Here is a 25,001-nt window from a genome sequence, read left to right as displayed (position 1 = left end):
TCCACAGCCATGTCCAGTTACCTTTACATAGTCAAATATGAGATGCCTTTGGTCATCCAGGCTTTTCTAAAAGTGGACAAACCTGCAGGGTGAGTTGCTAATGCACACAAAATATAAAATAGTACAAATATTTGTTTGCACACTTTTGCAACGTTTGATATCAGATCCAGGGAGAACAGAAGGCGCAGAATGCAAATACTACTCTATATAGTACTCTTCAAAAGTTTTCATTGCAGTTTTTAAGGTGTTCTTGAGCGATAGTTCTACAGGCTTTCTGAAGGTCATTCAATATTTTTCTTTAGACACTGGCTGCATTTTTGCTCATTGACCATCTTCAGATGAATGTTGCTTATTTGGTGCTCATATTAAACCATCTAACACTGTTCTTTGACTCATTCAACAGTGAAAAAGGCCCTCACTGAGTTATGCATCTACACATAACAGAAAACTTTGCAAAGAAACTATTTTAAATTGTATCTTTTGGCCCTTTTTACTAGCATGCTTTTACAAAAACATGTCATTTCCACCCATTTCTTTATCCAAATCTACAACAATACGAGAGATAACAGAGGAAGGCATAAAATAGTATTTTTGCATCAACAAGATGATTCACAGAGAGCTACATCTCGACATGATGTGCAGCATGTCCTTAAAAAAATTAAGGAAAATTGTCAAGTGCAGGACAAAAGAAGTGGCTGATTATAAACTATTAGCAAACAGCAGATGGAGAGTATCTGACATTTTGACATTTTTGTTGAATTTATTGTCAGTATGTAGAGGGGAAGGAGAGTAGTGTAACAGTGACTGTCTTCAGCCATCTGTAAAACATGGTGGCGGCTGTGTCATGGTTTGGGGCTGCATTTCAGCCAGTTGTATTGGGGATTTCATGAAATTGATGGAATGTGGAAGTCAGATTTTGATCCACCATGCAACACCATCTGGAAAGCGGCTGACTGGCTGATCCCAAACACACTGCCACTGCAATAAAAGCATATGCGGGTGTAAAAACACAGTGGAACACAATCCATCACTGATAGGCCTCCCCTACACCTTGACATTATTGAAGCAGTGTGAGATCATCTTGATAGAGAATCAAACAAAATGCAACTAACATCCAAAGAAGAGCTTTGAATGTCTTCCAAGAAGAATGAAGAACTGTTCCTGAATTTTCCCAGCAAAATATAAAAAAGTTAGGGGTTGCTCAGCACTTTTCCACAGTACTGTATGTCAAAAATCTGTTCTTGTAAAATGTAAAAACTATATTTTGGTCTTGTTGCTCAAATTATAAATGCTACATTTCAATGTTTTGCAAAAGTATGATAATGCACTTAAATCTGGGTCAGTATGACATTTGCTGACATCCACAAACCTCCTCACACTACAAAACGTAGTGTACTCTTCTCAATGGGACCTCATGCAGTCATTCTGCGTCAGCAAAGATTTCAGCATCTACAGAGGAGTCCTGCCAAGCTGCGGCAGTTGTCGGGCCTGGTGCTGCTCTGGATGCGCTGAGCAGCTGGCGTGAGAACAGCTGTCAGGGTCACCACGGAGGAGGAGAGCACCGCGACCAACGAAAGCACTGACATCAAAACACCGCTAGACTCCACAGCTGAAAATGTAAACCATGGGATATCACTGGTTAGTGCAGGTGGTCTCAGGGACAAACAACACTCCCTTTCTTAGATGGGATTTCAAGTGTGATCCTGCCCTGTCAGCCTTTACCCCAATTAGAGCTTCTCCTCACCTACCTTTTTGTTTTTGAGAGAAGGGGTTGAAGAAGGGGGGAGAAATGAGAGTGTACAGGTTACAGTTGCAAGTTACTCAGCCTTCAGACAAAGAGGCTTATGGAAAACTTTAAAGTGGAGGGACTGTTTCCTCCAAATTATAAAGCTTGCCACAAAAATAGTGCATGCACATTGTTGGCTTTTACCTTTAGAGTGGGGAAAGAAGGCTCACTGCTACATTTGCTCGTAAAAGTTTAGATTGATGTGTCACACTATATGCAGTCCCAGTAGAAGTAATGTACTGTGACGCAGCGTCCACGTTGTTTTCTGGTCTCAGCTCTGTTTTCTCTGTGTAGCAGTCTCGGTGCTGTGGGTCACGGTCAACAATCACTGTTTATTTGAAATGACAGGCTAGATTGTCCCAGTGGCATTTCATCCTGTCAGTGGGTGCGCGTTTATGTTGCTGGACTGTAGAGGGGGCGGCGAAAATAATAGGGGAGCATCACATCTCCTAACAAACACAACCATATACTAAACTGTGAATTTAATTTAAATATAAATTTTGGTGTTCTCTGTCAAATGGTTTTGTTAAATCCTGCTTGTGCTGCACACAACCTCAACAAACATTTAAAATATTAACTTTAACATAGATCATTTCCTTTGTCTCGTGTGCACGGGGTTGCATATATTTTGACCACCCTCTGCATATGTAAACGTGTCCGTGTCCTTTTGTGTTTGGGTGTCTTATGTTGCTAGCTCACATACACAATTAATGAACACTGGAGACTGTGTCAGCGTGTTTGATTACATGTTTGATCGCTCAGCTTATGATCAGGTTGCTGGTGCCTCAGTGTCCAGAGGGCTGTATCTATATGTTCTTATGGAGGTAAATTGCGATTCTACATCTGTCTTTTTTAAGGAATTGTGTGTTGTGTGTGTTTCAGTGAGAGATTGTGTCCCACAGGCCAGATGGCTGTAGGGCAGGGTAAGATGAGGATAGACGAGGGATAGATGAGCCTGTTCTTTTCTAAGATACGTGACCGTGGGTGTGTATCCTTCAACAGATGTTGCATCTCTCACCTGACAGAAGGCTGGAAATGAATCACCCCATACTGTGTCCTGCTAAAAATAACTCACAGGTTTCTTCCTAGACGTTGCTCTTCATGTGACTGTAACGTGTGGCCCGTTTTGTCAGAGGAGTCTGTTTTTTGTATGTTTTGCTCAACTCCACATATAAATCTCTTCTTTGTAGCCAAGATTCTGTTTTTCCTGCTTTGCACAATATGTAGTCGTTCCCTGTGTTCCATATAACACTGATATGATATGCAATGATAGTCAGATTAAATACAAAAAAAGTGTATACAGTATATTATCTAAACTCATAATATACTAATATAGAAGAACCTCCTTTATGACAACATCCATGTTTGTGTCAGTGTCCATGTTATTCAAAAGAACTTTGGGATTAATGTTACTGAGTGTAGTCTTTGTTAAATGTGACTCTTATCTTAATTTGTAGAATAATAACAGCTGACAGGTCTGGAAATCCATTTAATTAGAGACATTAAAGTTAAACTTTTTATGTCCTGTCATGTCATGCCATGCAAGAGCCCCTAAAAACCCTCTCATAAAAATATCGAGGAACGTGACCTCTGCTTCCTTGTTACAGCCACAGCTTTTTGTGTCGTGTGCTACGGGCAGCAAAGAGGCTTATATTTTCACCTCTAAATGTTTGACTTCAAGCCAGCTGGATTTTGTGTATGCTCCTTTCTTTTCAGATGTGAATTAAACTGCTTGGCATATTTGTGGCGATAAAGAATAATCCTTTTTTTTAGCGTACTGTGTAAGGTGTTCACACATTTTTTTTCTTATGCATCGTTTTGACATTTAGCTGTTTCTGTCTTGTGTTTCTGCCTCTCTGCAGTGAATGGTACCTGAATGGAAACTACCTTGTGATCATCGTATCTATTGCAATAATATTACCACTAGCTCTCATGAAACAGCTAGGTGAGTGTGAAATGTCATGACTTTTTTTTGGAACTGGATTAAGTAGGAGCTTATTTTTTGCTGCTCATGCTAAACTGTGGCTCATACAAGGTCAAGCAAGGCAGTATATTAGAAATATGAATGCAGTTCTTCTCTCGGCATCCTGTTAGCTCAGCTGTTTTCCCTCAGAAAATGTTTCAAACAGAAGGAGGACCCCAGGAAAAGCTTAAAGCCTAGAGCTTAGTGCTAGCTGGCTTTAATTATGCTGCTTTAGAGAAGCTGCTGGCAGCAAAGCTGTGATGAAGAAGAATCCCTGATTGATAGAATGCTAACATTGCGTTTTAGTGTTATTATAACCCAGGGGTAACATAGACTAACTCATTTAAGCCAAGTTTGTTTGACTTAAAATGATTCAGTATATGTTTTTGTGAAATGGTCTAGTCTGGCCTAAACCTACACTCTGGTCTAAACTGTCTTAGTCAAACCAACCTTAGATATTACAAAAAATTTGGCTCCTAAGATTTAAAATACTTAGCAATCAACGATGCTTTGAGTAGATTTATGTCCACTGTCAATGCTTAAACACTGAACCAAGCATATTGCCTAAATAAGAATTTCCTCTAACTCGTTTGATTAACTGATCTCATATCTTATAGTATTTTTTTAATCAAATATTTTAAGGCCCTTTTATACATGTTTTTGTTTTGATTTTAGGACAGTGAATTCTCTCTCTGGATGATGCCCATGCTTTATTAATAGTTTTACTGGCAGCAAGAAGGTATTTCAGGGCCAAGTGAGATGTTTTTTTGTTTTTTTTTCCCTTTTTTAGCAAAGAGGACAAAACTCAAATGTAAGACACTAGAACCAAGGTCCCAAAACTACAGATCTTTGATATGAGAAGGTAAAGATAAGTTAAATAACTAAAGCTACATCCATAGGCTAAATGAAGCAGGTTAGCAAATAGCAGATAGGATCCAGGTTCAGTGGGGAAAAAAGAAGCAAAATCTGAAAGAAACGCTACGAAACAGCTTCAACATTTAAAAAGTAAAACGTGAAAGAGAACTCCAAACAATGACACACCTCCTTCTTTGTCACATCCCGTATTCCTCTTCTTTGTAGAAGTTTGCAGGTACAATAAAGAGAAGAGTTCATTCATTTTCTAAACTACAACTCTTGTGGCACACATTGCATTTCAGAAAGACAGTCGGATGTCGTGCATGAGAAAGCAGCACAAAATAAAATAAAGGAAAGGAAGAAAAAGGATGTCTAGGTTGGAAATGACAAGAGGGTGCATATTTTCTGACCTCTTGTAAGAAGTCCGTGTCCTGTCGAGTCACCGACTGGAACAACAGAGCCAGTCGGTGCAGCAGTCTGACTCCACTAATGAGCTCTGAGCATATTAAGTCAGTTTATGCTGTGTGTTGTGCTGCTTTACCTCACATGTGATTAGTTATTAGTGATACCTTAGATGTTTCTTATATTTCATGACGACATGAAAGGCTAATGAATCATTTGTGTTACAGGATATCTGGGATACACCAGTGGCTTTTCACTGAGCTGCATGGTGTTCTTCCTCATTGCTGTAAGTCCTCTGATTTTAGCAACGCACACATGTAAACGACACGTCACATCTTTATTATTGTCTGTTGGGTGACAGCATAGTCAGATGTGCTGGGAGCCTCCCACCACCTATTTAGTATTCCCTACTGTCCCTACTCATTGCTGTGGACTAATGTCTGCATGCGGCTGTTCCAGGCTGTGTTCTCTGTGTTTCTCTGACCTAGTTTTGGCTGCGTGAGCTATAATCCACTCTTTACTCTCTCTCTCACTCGCTCTGGTTTTCTCTCTGGGGGTCTCAGTGACATATTTTCTACCTGTTTATATATTAACTGCGTCCCAAAGCCTTCGTTTCTGCCTGACACTTTTCTCCTCTGCTATGAACAGGTCATCTACAAGAAGTTCAACGTCCCTTGTCCATTTACGGACTTTTCATTTAACGCTACCAGCACTACCAGCTGGATGAATGTCACAGATCCTGGTGGGGAGGAAGATCCTGCCTGTATTCCCAAAATGGCCAACCTCAACTCTCAAGTAGGTTCACGCATGTCACTCACTCTGCAAATGCACCTCCACTGCCATGGCCACTGACAGCCACCCACTTATTTCACAGTCATCTTCAGCATGTTGCCAGTGCCTCTTCACAGTCTAAGCATGGAAATCTTGGTTTGAAGCACTCAATTGCACTGAGCAAGAGATCAGGACATTTATCAAGCTTTTAACACTAGACACAACCCAGATTAATTAAAGTCTTGAAGGTGGACAGTGACCCATGAGCTGTCTGAAGAAATTGCTTTGGCATTTGGGTTCCTATAGTGACATCACCAGGTTTGCCCTCTCTGGGCCAGAGACAGGTAATGAGTGAAATGGGAAAGGCCTGACATTTTACTAAGTACATTTGTTTTGTTTTTTTCTTTACAAAGACTAGATACGTTCACAGCAGGATGGTCTTCAAAGAACCTTAACCACAGCTAGATAAATTTATCAGTTCACTTTCTTTCCACGGCCTGTTCCAGGAAGCAGATTTAACAAACTGTGTGCGTAACCCTGAACTCCGAGTTTATAAACTCTGCGATCGGAAACTCCAGAACAGGGATCAGAGTTAACTCTGAGTATGTTCACATTGATTTATGAGCACGTTTGTGGGTAATAAAGAAGAGCCAACAAAAATGCCAGGATTCACCATGGCAACTGGTCAATAAAGACCAGAGCCTCAATTTTTATTCAGTGAAGCTAGAAATATGTGGAAGCATCTTAAGAGACAGGAAGTGGGGGGAAAATAATTTTACTCAGTGCTCATTTTCTCTTAAGCGATATAGCTGTAATGGAGCTTTTAGTTACCAGTCAGTAAGACTCATTTTGGTTACCTCCAACAAAAAGGCATTTAGGTTCAAACTTTTAAAAATCTTTAGAATGAATCACTTGTGAACACATTTCATTATAAAATTGAGTCAGAACATTTTCAGTCTATCTCACGCAAATATTTACTTCATCCCAACAAGATGCCAATAACAGGCATTTTTTCCCCAACAATTGCAACAAGACAAATGTTTCTTCATTGAGCAGTGTTTTCAGTTTCTATAGCTTCATTTTTTTAAAATTTTATTTGGACAATTTATTTAAGAATTGCTTCAGTAATGTAGGTCTAGGTCTACATCTAGACCTAGGTTCACAGCACCTGTTACCACAGAGCTGAAAGTTTAAGAACAGAAACCAGAGAATTTCCATCATTTTAGGATTAACAACCTCAAGAACAAGCCCCAGAACATTATCAAATACTGACTATTTCTTTTGTGATCTTCATGAAATCCTATCAGGATTTTATTAAAGTATGAAACTTTCTTTGCCCAGGCTAGTAAGACCAATTCCTGCTGCTTAGCAGCTTACCAGTAAGGCATTCTTAAATAGGCTAAAGCTGGTCTACAGCCAGGCCCAAGTTAATCACAGGGAAACAATTAGCTCTCTGTGATGTGTCTTGGGGAGTATTGGGCAGTAAAGGCGCGAGGTTGGTGGTAAGACGTCTGGGATGGCGCTGCTGTATCTATGGTGACCTGTTGGGGTTCATTTTCAGACGGCCTACACCATCCCCATCCTGGCGTTTGCCTTTGTGTGCCATCCTGAGGTGCTCCCCATCTACACAGAGCTGCGCAAGTATGTTCTTATAATGGCAACTCCTGCTAAGTTCTTGGATAAGAAATAAATTGCATAATAAAGAGCAAAGCTACTGTGTCTGCTTTGTGTTTGGCTGATCATAACCTAGTCACATGCACTGCTTTCACTTTATTTTGAAGTATGTTGGCACTGCTTGAATGATGTAGCATGCTGTTAGTTTAAATGCATCATCCCGCTTTGACCCACTGGTGCTTTCAATTTGAATCTTTGCATATGCGTGCAAGAGAAGTAGCCCTGGAGCAGAAGACGGTATTTTATAGTAGCTGGGCTACATGTTTTCTTTGTGGGCATAATACAGTAATATTTTGTGTGTGTCTGTGTTTGTTTTTGTGTGTGCGTGTTTATGACATCACATGGCAATATTTTCTGGTTTCAGTGCCACCAAGAAAAAGATGCAGCATGTGGCCAACATCTCCATTGCAATAATGTACATCATGTACTTCCTGGCTGCTCTTTTTGGATACCTAACTTTCTATGGTGAGGCGTGGTCCTCTATCTATCTATCTATCTATCTATCTATCTATCTATCTATCTATCTATCTATCTATCTATCTATCTATCTATCTATCTATCTACTGAAGGGGCTGTAGGCCAAAAAGAATAATAATGTTTCTATGCCCTCTAGTGGCCATATTGTACATCTAAATTTCTCAAGGTTTTTAGATCCAGTAGCATATTACAGAGTCATTCACAATGCTAATTTTTTCCTCCTATTTCTCATGTTATGCTCATACTCACATTAATTAATATACAAACAAGCAATGTAACCTAAGCATATTAGCAACAAGGACATAATGACATCAATAAAATAAAAACAATGAAAAGCAATCAAACATATTAATACAAAGATTTAGTCTAATACTACATGGAGATATAATCCCCTAACATAAAATAATGGATTCTGCATTGACTAAAATGCATTTAAAGATCTTCTACGTGTTCCTTAAACCTGCTCTGTTTTCCTGTCCTCATGTCTTCCAGGTGAAGTGGAAGCAGAGCTGCTCCACACATACAGCCGCATTGACCCGTACGACACTTTGATTTTGTGTGTGCGTGTGGCTGTGCTCACTGCTGTCACGCTCACTGTGCCAATTGTGCTCTTTCCTGTAAGTACGCATTTAGAACTTACTGTTTATTCATCAGCGGACACAAATTGTGCTTCTGTCATATTTCATAGAAGCAGTGTGAAACAGTGAACTTTTTCTTTTTAAGGTAAGGAGAGCGATCCAGCAGATGGCGTTTCCTAATAAGACGTTCTACTGGCCTCGCCACATCGCCATTGCTTTCATTCTGCTCCTTTTCATCAACCTCCTGGTCATCTTTGCTCCCAACATACTGGGCATCTTTGGAATCATTGGTAAGTAGATCAACCATGTGACAAGGCTGTTGGGGTGGATTTACATATTAAAACACCAACATGTAAAACCCTGGTTGCTAGTAAAACTGTTTCCTTTAATGTGGCTTTAATTTGTGCCCACTGTCAGTAATGGCTTACCTTCCTTAATACACCCCCACAACAGAGCTAACCAAGTAAAAAAAATCCATTTTGGTGAATTGTTCTTGATCAGACCCTGAAAAAATGTGGAATTGACCATCTGCCAAACTTTTGAGCTTTAAATCATTAATATTATTTTTGGTAGTGAAAAATTGAATGTAACTACACCTGTTTTCCATTTTCTGTTAATTTCCATATGATTTATGTTACTACAGTCCTGTTAGAATGGTTTGGAGGACTTATTAAGGACCGAAGGGTGTCATTCACAGAGAATCATTTTCTGTTTTGCGTTTTCCAGGTGCCACATCTGCTCCTTGTCTCATTTTCATCTTCCCTGCTGTCTTCTACATTCGCATTGTACCCAAAGAAGAGGAGCCACTGCGCTCCTTCCCCAAAATCCTGGTGAGCATATTGAGAGAGATAGAAAATTAAGTTCAGCGTTTAGAGACGTCCCCACGCAGTATTGAGTTTTCATATTATTTTACAGTAGGTGCTTTGTGTAACACTCAAAGGAGGAAACGAGGAAAGGAATTAAAACTCCAGCTGAATATTTCATCAATTGTCTGTAGTTTGCCTGATTTTAAATATATCAGAATTAAACAAAAAAAACTGGAGTGCATTTGAGATCATTTAAAAATCTTACTGCCATGTACCTACTGAGTCTATCAGAGAGTTTCATTTTAGTTATCGTTATTGAGGAGACATCATCTGTACAATGTAAACTGTGTTTATGGAACCATTTATAAAATTCACTAATATTAAAAGTTGTACCAGCCTCAGAAATCCTACATGGATGTGCATTATAACCACATGAAGAAATCAACTCAGCCATGTGTTAGGTATCATATCATTACATGTATAACTAAGATCTAATGACATGGAGACTCGTAACATTTCCTATACTTAATTAATAAACTTTAACAAACTTTTAATTAATGACACCAAGTATTATTGTACTGCAGTTTTGTCACAGTTTCACCATCTGTGATGTGCCTCTCTTTAACTCGCGTTCTCCGTTTCTGCGCTCAGGCTGCCTGCTTCGCTGGGATTGGTTTCCTGTTTATGACAATGAGCCTCAGCTTTATCATCATTGACTGGACAACGGGGACCAGCAAAGCCAGCAGTGGTCACTAAGCGCCACCTTCCATTTCTTTTTTTTATTTTCAGGTTTTATATTGTTGATTTAGTCTTGTGTTGTAATTTTACTGTTTTTACTTTGAATCACGGTTGATGTTGAAGATGCCCTCTCTTTCCCATTAGAAGGATATTGTCCACAGACTGCAGAGTTTGGGGGGGAGGGCTCTCGGTTCCTTGGCAAGTGCTCTCGCTCTGTATTACACTACAGGCCAGTAAGCTTTCGTGGAGGGTTCTTTGGGAATTCACTGAAAGAGCAGGTGCTGACGGTGATGCTTGGAGGCTGTGCCTTGTGAGAAAGATGTTAAAGCAAACAGAAAAGCAACAATGTAGAAAGCTGCCGTCTTTATACACCTGCACCTATGTTAGTTATGAGCATCTGCTCCTCTCACTACTCAGATCTTATCCTAAGATTATCTATAGCTCTGCAAACTCTTACTTAGATTGTAATAAGCAGCCCTCCTTTTTAACTGTTGAATGAAATTGATTAATCAATAATTCTTTCATGATTCTCATGGATATTAGTATTATTATTATTATTGAAATTATTTAAATAACTAAATATGATTCATTATGTGCAATTGCAGAGACAAGTGATAGTAAAAGTGACATTACTGGACTGATAGAAAGAATAATTCAGCATCTTTGGAACTACTTACAGATAGCTAGCACACCTATATCTTAATAGTAAATATGTATTTACAGCCAGTGCACAGTGAGTTTATTTTGGCACAAAGACTTCGAAATGTTGAATTATTCCTTCAAGGTGTGCTGCCTTTAGTTCCCACTTCCTTAACCTGTACTGCTGCTGATATTTTTTATGTTTTTCTGGAGGGGGGAAGTTAAAATCCCCACCTCTGACAGAGCAGGGTGCAAAACCACAAAATATATGGCACAGTCAGCACATTTACTATGAGATTCCTACACAACATATACTAGATGTATATTTTTATTATTAATCTCTACTTGATGAAAACCTCAGATGATGCAGTATAGACTAAAAGCTTGATCCTCAGCTCCTGCTAACTGAGGCTAGCAATACCAGAGAGAGAGAAAGGGTTTTAGCCGGGAGCCTTTTCAGTGGTTTTCGGGTATCTGGGTTACACAGTATGTGAAAGAACGCCAAGACGTTCTCTTTTCCAGTGTTACTGTGTAAATCACTATCACGAATGGTACCAGAAAACTCATCTGTGAGATTGTACAGACTGAAGACGTAACTGAAATTGGGCAAGATTTCATTGTTACTTAGAAAAGGAAAATTGGGATGTGTTGTATTCGGAACATTTTACCGGAAGGAATCGGAGATAACCAAAATATCTATATTACAATGACAACAGGGTCACTTTGTGAAGTGGTTAGTAAACATTTGAGTGTCCAGCACAAGCCTGATCTCGATTAGAACGACAGGGGTTTTCTTTCTCTTTATCACTCTTGAAAAGTCGCCGCTTAGCAATAGCACTTTTCTTTGATAAGCACAACTTCTTGTAGCATTAATACAGTGAAAGGCAAAACACAATATATTCGATAGATGTGATTTTAAGGCCTCTACATGACTAAATCTTAATGTAATGTAAGTGATGAATAAGTAACGTGTTGATGGCTGTCAGAAACTACTTGAAACGACTGCATTAAAGTTAGCTTCCCTGTAAAGCCCCTGTAATCATTTTCAGCTCTCGTCTGTTCTTTAAATGCAACGACTAATTTGTTGGATGTATTCTTGGAGGTTTTTAAGTGTCTGTGTTTAAAAAAGAGAAAGAAAAATCTCTATGATATATATGACCTGTATGCATTTGTGTTGTTTAACCTGCACCTATACTCTGATCGGAAATCCTCTACCATTGATATCTTAACTGTTGTTTTAAACTCCACGTGTTACGTATAAGTTGAATCTGATTCAGTGATGAAACACACGATTATTGTTTTTGTTTTGTTTTTTCTTACATTTGTAGTCAGTGGTATTTTATCAGTGGTGTAGTCGGGTCATGTCTGACTTCCTTGCTGCTTCCTGAGAGTTGTTAGTGACTGCCTACAATTTCTTTTCTTTCGTTTTTTTTTTTCCATCATAATTTTTTTTACACCACACTACTATAAGTGCTGTGTGGGTAACTTAATATGTTCTGTCTATTTGTTACACAACAAACCTCTTTTAATCAATTTTTATTAAATATTGTCTAGCTGTGATATGTATTTATGTATCTGTGTGGGGAAGAATCATCGGAATCAGCCACCCGTGCATAGCTTAGTGTTTTGGTATTGTTTAACCAATGCAATGGTTATATTTATCTCTGACACCATGTTTTATCGGCCATGTATGTAATGTGACATCATTAGGTAAATACAGTGAGTGTATAAGAGTTTATAAATGGTGCCCACGCACAAAAGCCTCACAACATGCAAAAAATACACAAAAAAAACCCCAAATGAGGCATCAACATGAGGGGGATACACTGTGCTAGTGGTTAATACCAGATGATCTCTGCGGACCTCTATTTAGATCGAAGAGTCGTTAGTCTTCTCCTTCTCTCCCTCTGTGTGATTTTTGGAAATGTGTATGACTGAATAGTAACATATTAAATATTGACATCAGCCAGCATCATTTATAAATAATGTATATAAATGTATACCCTTTATATTCTATATTCATATCTAGTTTGTATAATGTAAATAGCGATTAAAGTTTTAGTTCGATTAAAAATGTAAATGTAATCATTTTCAAAGTGCTTTTAAACCTTTTTGTCCTTCAATCCATGTCTATTTTCTGGTATCTCTATATATTTTAATATGTTGCTGGCAGTTGTTGTACTGTAAAACAATATTGCAATAAAGATAAAGGGTAACATGACTCTGAGCTTTCATCCTCTTTTACATGCATCAAAACGTTTTCAGTTTTCTGTGTTTTTTAAGTTGATTATGAATAACCTACCTCCATGCATTGAAATGCTTACCTTCTGTAATGCAAATTTCAGTTAGCTAAATTAGGTTGTATACTAAATAAAATATCAACAGCTTTAAATGAACCACAACAGCTGCGTATGTCACAGTTTAGAATAGTTGGGGCCAAATGTAGACGTGTGAAATGCAGGAATTAACTAAAAAGCAAATGTTTCATAGCTCATGTAAACAGGTCAAAAACAGCAAAGTGCCAAAGAATGAAGAAAACAGTAATACGTAATCACATCCAAAGAAATAAACAGGTTATGCACAGGGAAACATTTACAGACAACTCCACAAGGACAAAGGGGACACAGCACTGCATAAGCTTATTGCTAATACTGGACTGAACCTACCTTTGCCTTCAGAACTGCCTCATTTCTTCATGGCACAGATTTAACAAAGTGCTAGAAAGATTCCTCAGAGATTTTGTTCCATGTTGACACGATGGCATCACACAGTTGCTGCAGATTTGTTGGCTGCAAATCCATGATGCAAATCTCTGGATCCACCAGATCCCAAAGGTGCTCTATTGAAATGAGATGAGGTGACTATGAGGGCCATATGAGTCCATTGGATTCATTGTGATGTTTGAGATGATGCGAGTGCTTTGACATGACACGTTATCCGGCTGGAAACAGAGATCAGAAAGTGTAAAAAAGTAAGTGTAAAATAAGAAATAACAAAAGGGGACTGAAAGAGACACGAACACTAACAGCTGAGATCTAAGAGACAAGGAAGCACAAATGAACCAAGCCATAAACAAAAAAGTGAGACAGAAGAATGTAAAAACATAATAAAACACATACTCCTACTTCTAATATTAGACAAGCTATAAAACAGGACACAAGATCAGTAGAAACGATAAACAATAAAGACAGCATGAGACTCAATAATGTGTCAAAAATAAAGTTCACCATAAGAATAACAATAAAGTTTTTCACAAACTAAATATTACTAGAACTGCGGCTCACAAACTAGAGTTAAGAAGAGATCAAAACAGGAAATGAAATACTAAAAACTATATAAAACACTGCAAATAAACCAAGACTCAAATATGTTAACAAAGCAAGAAGATCTCAAAAAGAACCCAACACGTAAAAACAACAACCCTAGGGTCCATAACAGTGCTTTATAAAAAATGTTTCACAAATGCAAATAATCCCCCATTAAATAAATAAAAAAATTAATTTACACGATATAGTTATGAATTCATTAATTACTTCATAATTAATTAATGTTACAATTTGCTAGTCATTATGACTTTTTTCAAGATAAAAAGAATGTCCACAAGGTGTCGCTATAGATCTGCAATAAATTGTCTAAAGCGCGAGGACACAGTGTATGGACATTTCAGTATAAATTATTTAGCTCGCACGGGGCATAAACTGACTCTCAGTTTTGATTTCATACGGTTTCTGGATCATTTGTTATGGTCAGAAGCTGCTGTTATTTTAAAAACAGCAAAGAGCAACCGTTCCCCCGCTTATTTGCATAAACCACACTGGATCACCGGTATGCCAAATACGGTAACAAAACACCTCATTTATCCTACTTTTTAGATTCCGAATATTCTGTGTGCACTTTTGTACAGACTCGTGCTTCTCATTTGTTCCTCCACACTTTAGATCAGTAAACACAATATAAGATTCGTTTAAGGTTATAACTGAGACAAATATTTTACAAAATATGAACATAATTTTAATTTTAAGGTTACTGACTCAACTGTGTTCAAGCCCAACATCAATAGTGTGTTTACTTAGTAATGAGTAACCTTATAAATATATGTATATTAATATTTTCCTAACCTTAACAACCTTAATGTGAAATTACTGTCATTTATTTGTTCTGCTCTCTGTAACTTACAATTTTGGGATATTAGCTCGAAATTTACCTCAAAAACAGGGCTGTGGTTGTCTGAGGCCTACCAACTGGATATGAGGCGAAAATAACTCGAATTTGATTTGGCAAAAATAAAACAACAAAAACAAAAAACAAGAAGAAAATGTTTGAGATAATGACCCCAAAATCATTTTATAATTAACACGAAGCTACAGCTCGTGTCTTTTCTTTTTTACATAAAAATCGGCTGCCCACTCGGAGCAGTCCTAATTCAAAAAACTTGAAGACTGAACGCAGAAATTTCCGACAGTTCTTGAAGGTCACCGTTCTACAGCGTTTTACCTACATTTCCCATGAAGCACTGCGGCTTTACGTCTCTCCGCAGTTCGGGTGGGAGGTGACGGCGCTGTCTGCCTGTAGGTCGTAGGGGAACTTCACGGGTGTGGCGAACGTGGTAAATCTCTTCGCAGGGAAAGAATGCGGATCGGCAACTCGGATTAAAGCAATATATAAATATTTTTTTGTAGAAAAAATAGAAATATTCACAGACAAGTGTGGTATGCATCCGGTAGCGTAACTGGCAGCAGGAATCTGTGTGCTCGGTTTTCCACAGCTGGAATACTTTTTTTTTCTAACTTCGCGGTAATTTTTCGGGCGTTTAACCTGCTCTAATGAAATACCGTAGGGACCAGCTAAAAGTCAACGAAAAAAGTTGCTAAGCCTTTTTTTTTCAGGCAGCGTTACCCACGTTAAAAATCTCCCAAATGCGGACAAACTAAATAACAAACGTGCGTATCTTTGGGAAATTCATACGGTAGTTAGAAAACCGAGTTCATTTGGGAAATAATTTGTCTTTTTTAATGACTTTGGTCCCTTCTAGCGGATGAACGGTCTCCGTTACGTTTTTCGCCACTCATCAAAAAAGGGAACTCGCCTCGCTTAACTTCAGCCCTTGTTTTTAAGAAAAGGGGGTCAGCCGTTAGTTGCTTTTTTTCCCAGGTGTTATTTTCCCACTAAGCAGCAGACCTGAAGCGTGCACTGGGAACCATGGGTTGTACTGTGAGTCAGGAAGATAAGTTGGCGGCCGAGAGATCTAAAATGATAGATAAAAACCTGAGAGAAGATGGAGAGAAGGCGGCAAGAGAAGTGAAACTGCTCCTGCTCGGTGAGTACAATGTCACAACACTGACACTAGGTTGCAAAAGTGGCACAATGATGGTCACGGGTGAAATGCGCAGTGTCAAAGACATCTGACAGAAACGGGCAATTTGAGCGAGTTACATTTTAACCAGCGCTATTATTAGTCCCCGTTAAGTGTGGGCTCAGGGAAAACACCGGGGCTGTTTGGAATCCTGTGGGATTTTCTCGTATGTTAAAGAGAAAACGTGGCACAATTGCACGCGTCCAAGATCTTCCATCTGCCGATGTTGCTGGGTTGTCCTCGTCTGCTTTGCCCTCAGTGTCAGAGCTGCTTTGACACAAACATGAGGGCTTCAGTGAAAAACGCATGGGATAGTTTGGAGTAGAAACGGCACGCTTAAGCAAAGGTCCCTGCACAGCAAGGAGTTTCATAACGATTACCGTGAGATCATTTGAGGGACAACCAGAATAGGCAGTCCCCCCCCCCCCCCAAAAAAAAAAAAAAAAAAAAAAAGTTTGGAGGGGGTTGCTCGGGATCTGTTTTTTCTTCTTAGGAGTTTGGCGTTTGGATGAAATTGACTGCTCCCAGGACTGCTAGAGCATAAACTAACTTACAACTCTTTCCGTTGGGAATATTAGCAGATATCTGCTTATGATGGATTTTCTGGATACATTTGAATTGTCTCTAAATATTTAACTCATGGTTTGCTTACCACCTTTTACTCTAAAAGCATTTTTAGGTATCTACTTAAAAAAGTTTCCTAAAGCTTTATCAGATATGAAGTTCAGATACACAGGAACAAAGGCTAATGGGATTTCTCAATGGCTGCTGAATTAATCCATATAAATAAAAAGTTGAAACTCCAATTATTAAGTTAAGAATTGCATTTTTTTTTGTGTTTTTGTGTGTTTTTTTTTTATAAATTAGAGCAGTTCTTGGTGGCACCTTGCTGAGCATATGACCGTCTTAAAACTGATATAGGTCTGAAACAAAAAAAAGAAACTTCAGAATATTTTCTCCCAGAACTGAAACATATGTTTAAAGAAAATCGACAGCCAAGCAGAAATTTTCAGGTAAACATGTCCCGCGTGGAGCCACTAAGAAATATATAAAAACCAAACAAACATCACTTCTTGGCAGTGTTACATCTTTTTCCCCCTACAGTATAAATTTGCACCACTCTCACATATAATCCGTTTAACTTAGTAATTTTAGCTGTCATGTACTTTGTTGGTTGATCACAGAATTACAAATTTAATTTGACACCCTCTTTCTGGACAGAGCAGAAAATTCTGCTTGGTTTGATGGGGAACACATGCTATCTTTTTCTCTCCTGGGTCTTTGAAGAGATGGCTGGTTGTTGAGATGTGCCCCTGGTTAGAAGGCTAATTGCATACCCTGCTCTGTACTGGAGGTTTCATATCAGTAATTACTATCCGCTGCAGTGTGTGAGGGTTGAAAGGAATTACAGGAGAGGTCTGAAAATGAACTGAGGGTTGGTGAGTTTCTACGTAAAGAGCATGGGCGGCCAGTGTAGCAGTCTCATCACCTTTACCGCTGTCACGTTCTGCCACGACATGGAGACTGCACTGCCTTCATTTCTTTGAAAAATGCACACTTTTTCAGTTTCAGGACAGTCAAGAGGGAGCTCTGCTTCACACGACTTTGATTAAAATACTTTGCACTCTCACAGATAACACAGATGCACATTATTTGTGGTAGGTATGGCATAGTTGGTCCTACATGAGAAACTTTTGAAATATTAAAACGACACAATATGAGGAAGAAAAAAACAGAAAAAAACCTTTCCTCTGACATGCTTCACCGCTCAGATCTCTGCTGCTCAGCAGCACAGCTCAGTCATAGGGCAAAATGTCAGCATTAATATCCATACCAACTCTATGAATGAATCGCATAACATTTAGTAATTAACCTACGTACGGGGACAGGCCCAAATCTCATTGTAATTCCTATTTGGATCAATTAAAACGTCCCTTTTTTGTTTACATTAATTAAATTGGTGTAACAATGTTGCATCCTATAAACAGTTGACTGAAAAGTGGTACAAGCAAACAAACAGAAAACTCATATTACACCAAACAGACTGCCACTTAAACCGTGGGTCTTCCGCTCATTTGATATTTGAACGTGTCACAACATGCTTTGGCTTTCACATGCATAAAAACCTGAAATGTGTTGTGGGGAATGTATTTCCGCCTAAAAAAGTCAAAGTTACATTCCAGCTATTTAAAGTGGTTTATAGTTGTACGTCAGCAGTTCATTCAAGACTAAACAATGCTCATCTTGATAACAATTTCGCACCCTTAATAGTCACTACTTCCACTCTCCTTTTCTGCCTGTTGTGCAGGTAGACTTGAGTTGGTGACAGGTTCAGTTTAATGGATTAGTCTTTCATTGAGCATGTAATCCTTTGACTGAAAAAATGATTTGTGACAGAGGTGTCTTATCACAAATCCAGGTAATCTTTTTTTTTTTTTTAAAGCTGTCGGCTGTTTATACACAAAGTCTGTGCCCTTGATGGCATGCGGGTAAGCTGTCGGTCTACTAAACGGAGCAAACTGTAGACCGTCTAAGATGAGTGGTGGGGGTTTGGGTTCAAAGACGCCTCGGTTTTAGTTGCAGGCAGGGGCGGATATGACTGATCTCCTGTTATGTCAACTTTGATCATTTCCTCCTTTCAACAAATGAAACAAATTAGTCAAAGAAAAAAATCCATTCAACCCATTGGTTTGCTTGGTTTGTAGTTAGCGGCCCAAAGTATGCCAAGAAAATATCTCCTACTCCATTACACCACCACCCCCATCCTGAACTATACAAGGCAGAATGGATCCATGCTTTCATGCTGTTAATGCCAAATTCTGACTCTACCATCTCAATTAGACTTTTTTTTTAAATCCTCTATTGTCCATTTTTGGTGAGCTCATGTGAGTTAAAAGTAAACTGTAGCATCAGTTTAGTTTAATTTGCTGTGTGTGGTCTTCTGCTGCTTTAGCCCATCCGCTTCAAGGTTCGACGTGGTGCGAGTTCAGAGGTGCTCGTCTGCATGCTTTAGTTGTAAGGAGGGTTTGTCTGAGTTATTGTGGCTGTCCTATCAGCTGGAAGCAGCCTGGTCATTTTTCTCTGACCTCTGGCATAAACGAGGATTTTTTTTTTTTAATTGGATATTTTCTCTTTCTCAGACAATTCTTTGTAGACCCTAAACTTTTCCTGTGTTGGAAAATCCCAGCAGATCAGGAGTTTCTGATATGCTCAGATCAGCCTGTTTGGCACGAACAGCCATGCTATGTTCAAAGTCACTTAAATCACCTTTCTTTACCGTTTTGATGCTTTGTTTGAACCTCAGCAGATCATTTTGACAACGTTCGCATGCCTAAATGCACTGGCCATCATTATGAATGATAAATTCTTTAAGCTAGACACACACATGATATGAAACCAGTCATTTTCTGTTCCTCTTTTACAGCTACCCTTTTCAGCAACATGCACAGATTAATTAGCAGTCATCCTCATGCACATTGAAGTCTTTATCATGGAGTTGGACTTTAAGTAAGCATTCAAGCATTGTTTGGATTTTGTAGATTTGTTTGATTAGAAGTTATTGCAATATTTTTATGTGTTTTACTACCCTTGAGCCCCAACTTGTTGCACCCGTTACCCAGTACTTGTGAGTAACGGTTGCTCATTCATTTATTAGTTAATTAAAAAAATACATTTTTAATGTCATTACAATGAAAAGACAGAGGCAAACCTGCGGGGATGAAGATTTCTTCCCACTGAGCTTCATTAGATTGTCCCCGCTAGCACATATCTTCAGAGGCAGTTTCCAACTATAGGTTCCTGGAGGAAAACGGTTACTTTATCAAAGAGTTTAAGAGAAATGAATGTAGCTCTCTCAAAGTGTGGCACTGCAAAGTATCGATCACAGAGTGAGGCTACAATTTGTGAAAACTGCAATCTAAGCAGATCCAGACTGGGAAACCTGAGCTATTGCAGTTGTGATAGTAGAGAGCAGGAGTGTACATCTGAACTGATTATGTGTTTTCCAGTTGGTGTTCAGTGTGTTTGACTGCTCTGCAAAAACACTGCTAACGTGCTTCTTATTATTGCACAACGTGTAATACTCAATTTGTTTCATTTGCTCTTCACCTTGCTCTCTTCTCACCACATTACAAATAAGCGAATTATAGAAACACACACACAAAAAGGCGAGGGGGCAATTTAGCAGTAACTCTCCAAATTTAACAGAATTTTCCAAAACCCTGCATTTATTTTTAATGGTGTGCACCCGATCCTGTGCTCAAATGAAGACTTAATTTTTATGAACACGTATTGCAAAGGTGAGTCTTCAACAGGATCACCTATTTACTGTACACGTGCCCGATGACTGCACAAGGTGACGCGTTCTGCAGTTGGTCAGTTCAATGTGGTCCGCACTGAGACAGAGTGCCTCCCTCTTATTAAAGTCGATGGCAAAGCTTTAGTGGATGTGTCGTGTAATCACAGTTGGCTCATTACAGAGACCCGGGTTTCTCTGGAGAAAACAAGTCAGACTGACTCGTTTTACAGGAATGAACGTCCGTTTACTGAACTTCAACTTCTTGGAGACATATTGGCAGAAATGTGCCTGTTCTGTGAAATGTATCAAGTGAGCTGCTGCCCTGTGTTTTTGGGTGACTTGACCTTGTTTACTCAACAGTCTGCACCACAGTGCTGTCCAATTAACTGTATGACGCACTGGATGGCAGATCTGTGAATTGGTATGTGAAAGGGTTGAATATCCTGCAATTACAGGGAGAGCTCTGAAGATAAAGCCTGTTCCTGCAGACTGCATGTCTCAGTACAGGTCCACTGGGACTTGGCTTCACTATCCTCTTTGCTCTGGAAATACTGATAGCTTGGAAAATCTTCTACCATCGTCTTCTGAGTGTCTATCCATAGCTCATATCTTTGCTTGATTGTTACACACTTCCCGCTGTTTCTTAAAATACTACATTAGCAAAGAGCTGAAAGCAGCATGTCGACATTTTCTGTGTGAGTGTGTGTGAATAGTAGCTGTTTTAAAATGCATCCTTCAGGTTGTTGCAGCTTAGTTCTAGATATCACAGGGTGTGAAAGACGCCAAACCAGATCACAAGCCTCATTTGTGTGCATGCCCATTAGCTTAGATAAAAGAGTAAGGAGGAAGTGGCTACTGCACAGCACAGACAGTCCGGCACAGACACAGGAATTTAGCATTTTGAAACAGTTCCTGCCGGAAACAGAAAGATGCAAAATAAGATGAATGAATGATTGTTTTTAAAGGATTGGGTAAATTGCAAATACAATGAAATGAAATCCAATTTAATCTCAAGGGAATCCATTCATGTTTATTCAGATTTGTCTTGTTATATGTATAGTGTCTTTGATCTTATCCTCTGACGCTTAAGTTGTAGACCCTGTACAGTAGAGAAGGTAAGCATTCAACCTTCAGGTGTTGAACCATGAGTTCATTTGTTTTCCCAGAATTTATGTAATTACCATCCATGATCGTGTGGTTGGTATTTGTTTTTCCTTTGTGAGTCTGTGTGCGTTTCATCATGGCATGTCCTTGAGACACCTGTTGTAGGGGGAACTACTACAAAGGCAGTTTTGACTACTTTGACGCATGTTTATATGGTTGTCTGTGGATTGATTTGGTCAAAATTGTGCAACATTTTGTCAAAATTAAGATGTTTTGAACGTCCCATTATGGCGCTGTCTTTTCTTTCTGGGGTGGCGTTGCTCTGGTATTTATTGATAGAATGATGAACTCTGTGTACAGAGAAATTATGATTGAAACCATAAAAATAGTAGGTTTGACTGACGACAAGGCAATGGAGAGCTAGGGGTCGGGACTTTCTTGGGCTGATCATGTCATTAAGCACACACACAGTAAATTGCTATCCCCTCCCTTCCCCACCACAATCCATTTCCTTTTTCTTTCCATTGTAGGAAGTGATCTCACTTCATTTCCCCTCCATTCTCATTGGGTCATCCTGTCATTTTTCTGCTCTGGTTGTTCTCGTCCTCCTGAGTTCCAGGGGGAGCATGCACCATCAGCTTTGAGCCTATTTAAACTGGAACAGCTTAAGTACACTTGAAAAGCCAAATGTGGGAAAAAAAGGGAGACGGGGGCACTTGGATGATTGGTGAGATTGGGATAAAATTAGGTTGAATTAAATGTAGGATAAAATCATTGTAGAAAAACTTGTGGGATTATGAGTGGGGATCTAAGCTGAGAGAGTGGGTCCATAGTTCAGGTCAAACTTGGTATGCGCATCATGGCTTCTACATTCTCCTGTAAATGTCCCCGCTGTGCTTGTTCACAGCGCAGCCTCAGTTTGATCCGCTTTGTCTTATCTTTTAGTACCTTGTGTTTTCAAGGTGGTAGCACGCAGAAAAACCTTCAGGAGTGGACAAATAGAGACAGCGTCTAGATGATAAGAAGGTTAGCTACATCTGAAATTTAATCTTGCAAAATGTCACAAACAAATGAAATGACTGTATCTCTGTTTTTTGTAACTAGTGACAGTGTGCTTCTGTGATGTGAAAGGATAGTGTAGTGACATTGTCAGGAAGCAGACTTTAGAAGAATGGAGGTGTCTCTCTCCCAGGAGTGCATGTTGGAACTATTTTCCTTTTGTGTTTCACACTGTACTCCATCCTCGCTTCTTTAAAGTCTTTCAGTATCTGGTAAAAGTTTGTCTACGATGTCATTTGATCTCTCACTCTACAGGCTTTAAGATGATGCTGACCTCTGTTTGGTGGTGTTGGTTCATTAGAGCTGTATGCTGTGGGGAAAATGCAACAAGTGAGGTGACTAACATAACTTATGCTGCAGGGCTTTATATGATATGAACATGATAGATGGTGGGTTTAGTTTACATGTTACAGTGGGCGAGGGCACGTTTTTTTTTTCTCCCACAGAGGATTCAGGGTACTAATATTATGACAGCTGCACTCTAAATGTGCAGTTTCTATGGTGCAGTATTATTGTATCTGCTAACCTCTCCACTATCTGGCAGATGGACAAATAAAATAACTACATGTGTATTATCCACATAATTTCTCCCCATTAAAACCACAGTAAAAGGTAATTAATTTTCCTGCCATGTAGACAGCTATTTTTGTTGTCAAGTCCTGTGTAACAATAATACTGTTTTACACAGTTCTGTCCTCTAAAAGATTCCTTGAAAATCTACCAAACTGAGGTCAACAGCAGTAGAGTTTCATTAGAGCACCAAACTGAAACAGTTCATGTTGCTACACTCATGTGGTTTGGCTTTGTGAAAAAGAACAGTTAATTATTAACATAAAAAATGATAGTCATGGTTGCTGAGTTGCTTAAGTCCCATCTTATCCTTTTTTTAAAAAAAATATCTGAACACATGCTGAAGTTGTGCATTGCTGCTAACCTTGCTGCAGCTGAAACCTCTACTGCATTCTCCTCCCCCTTATCAGACGACCTGAATGGCTTTTTTATTGCTATACTGACCTCACAAATATTAATATTGCCATAGGATACATGTTGGTTCTGCAAAATAAATTTCCCCTGGAAATGTAGACTGGAGTGTCTAATAAAATTAAGGATTTCTTCTTGGAAAATTACTTAGTAACTCAAAAAAAAAAAAAAAGCAGTGGAGCACACTGAAGAAGAATTTTAGGCAATCTCATCCCTTTGAGTTCAAAATGGCATTACTGTTTTATTCCTCCCATATTCTTGAAAAGTTTTCATGAAAACCATTCAGAATATTCCTATTCTGCTTATTAAATAAGTAAATAATCTATTTTTTTATATAAATCTAAGTCAGTACCCCGAATTACCTCAAACCCCCCCCGCCCCCCACCACCAAGTGGTGATGCTCCCTCCTTCATGGTTGCTAACTGTGCAGATGCAATTGATGTCATTTCCTGTTTCAGTACCAAACCCCCCATCCCCCATCTCTCACTTCCTCTTTTAGCTGACTGCATGTAAAAGAGAACTAGATGCGAGCCTTTTGTTTGACGGGTTTGAGGAAACCAGCACTCCCATCCTGTGTCAGTTGCTTGGTTTATGTTGGCAAAGTGCAGGCACGGCAGTGTGTCGCAAAGAGTTAAACAAGTATATGTGACGAGCTTTTTAACAAGTTTTATGAAGCATTTCTGTTTCTTATTTAAAACTGTATGCTTAAGGAAAATAAAAGAAGAAAGAGTGCAGACACTAACAAAAAAAGAGACTGACATATGACTTGCATACCCCTTAATTGGCCAGTAGCATAGTGTGTGTGTGCATAGTTGAACTGTAGTTGTTGATAAATGGTAAATGGCCTGTATTTATATAGCGCTTTACTAGTCCCTAAGGACCCCAAAGCGCTTTACATATCCAGTCATCCACCCATTCACACACATTCACATAAGTGTTTGTGATACTAGACGACTGCTATAAATGATCTTTTTCACATAATAGTCAGATTTGACTGAATACACCCCTCAAGCTAAAAAAGGTTTTTGGAAAGAATGTGTATGAGCAATAAAGTGTGTTTGTACTTTGTGTGTTGTTTTGTTTTCCACCCCATAAACATTCACTCTTAAAGCAGCAGGGCACAATTAAGACCCCTGGGATTTTTTTATAAAGAAAAATCCCTGGCAGCATAAGCTGGGTTTTGCCACTTGTTAGTTGTGTATGTTTGTGTGAGTGTGTGTTATTGAGAGCTTTCGTGTGGTGTATAATTTGGCAGGAGGAAAGCAGTGTGACATTCCCTCAAACATGACATCTGAACTTGTGTTCAGTTTCATATCAGCTCCAAAAAAACAAAAAACCTTCCTGTGAAGGAAATGTGTTTAGTAGGAAGTGCTTATTAAATTATGTATAATTAACGGCAACAATAGAAGTGTTTTCTAGTTGATTTCATAACCTTTTAGACTATACTCTCAGTAGCTGTGACACGTTGTCTGGATGATGACATGGTGATTTATTGGTTTTTGCATGTAAAAGCATGAA

At 38.9% G+C, this 25,001-nt stretch overlaps 2 protein-coding genes across 3 annotated transcripts in view; both read left to right on the top strand.

Moving 5' to 3' along the window:
- The window catches only part of LOC146669896 (sodium-coupled neutral amino acid transporter 3-like), a 35,466-nt gene extending 22,575 nt beyond the window's left edge, over positions 1-12,891 (top strand). For both annotated transcript variants that reach the window (XM_085406542.1, XM_085406543.1), the window contains 10 exons: positions 8-89; positions 3,649-3,731; positions 5,234-5,292; positions 5,655-5,801; positions 7,339-7,418; positions 7,816-7,916; positions 8,421-8,545; positions 8,652-8,796; positions 9,233-9,336; positions 9,964-12,891. In XM_085406542.1, coding sequence (XP_085262668.1) covers positions 8-89; positions 3,649-3,731; positions 5,234-5,292; positions 5,655-5,801; positions 7,339-7,418; positions 7,816-7,916; positions 8,421-8,545; positions 8,652-8,796; positions 9,233-9,336; positions 9,964-10,068 — 1,031 coding nt within the window. In that variant the 3' untranslated portion in view covers positions 10,069-12,891. The remainder of the gene's footprint in view (positions 1-7; positions 90-3,648; positions 3,732-5,233; positions 5,293-5,654; positions 5,802-7,338; positions 7,419-7,815; positions 7,917-8,420; positions 8,546-8,651; positions 8,797-9,232; positions 9,337-9,963) is intronic.
- A 2,348-nt stretch (positions 12,892-15,239) lies between these two features.
- Positions 15,240-25,001, top strand: part of LOC146669895 (guanine nucleotide-binding protein G(i) subunit alpha-2-like) — a 70,067-nt gene continuing 60,305 nt past the window's right edge. Inside the window, exon 1 of the mRNA XM_085406541.1 lies at positions 15,240-16,006. Coding sequence (XP_085262667.1) covers positions 15,889-16,006 — 118 coding nt within the window. The 5' untranslated portion in view covers positions 15,240-15,888. The remainder of the gene's footprint in view (positions 16,007-25,001) is intronic.

Source organism: Rhamphochromis longiceps, linkage group LG5, assembly GCF_057381845.1.
Source record: "Rhamphochromis longiceps isolate RC_006_pf linkage group LG5, R_longiceps_female_GT1.1, whole genome shotgun sequence".
In the NCBI taxonomy this organism is placed as follows: domain Eukaryota; kingdom Metazoa; phylum Chordata; class Actinopteri; order Cichliformes; family Cichlidae; genus Rhamphochromis; species Rhamphochromis longiceps.
The sequence above is the reverse complement of the archived record's forward strand: the minus strand, read 5'-3'. Positions and strand labels throughout refer to the sequence as shown.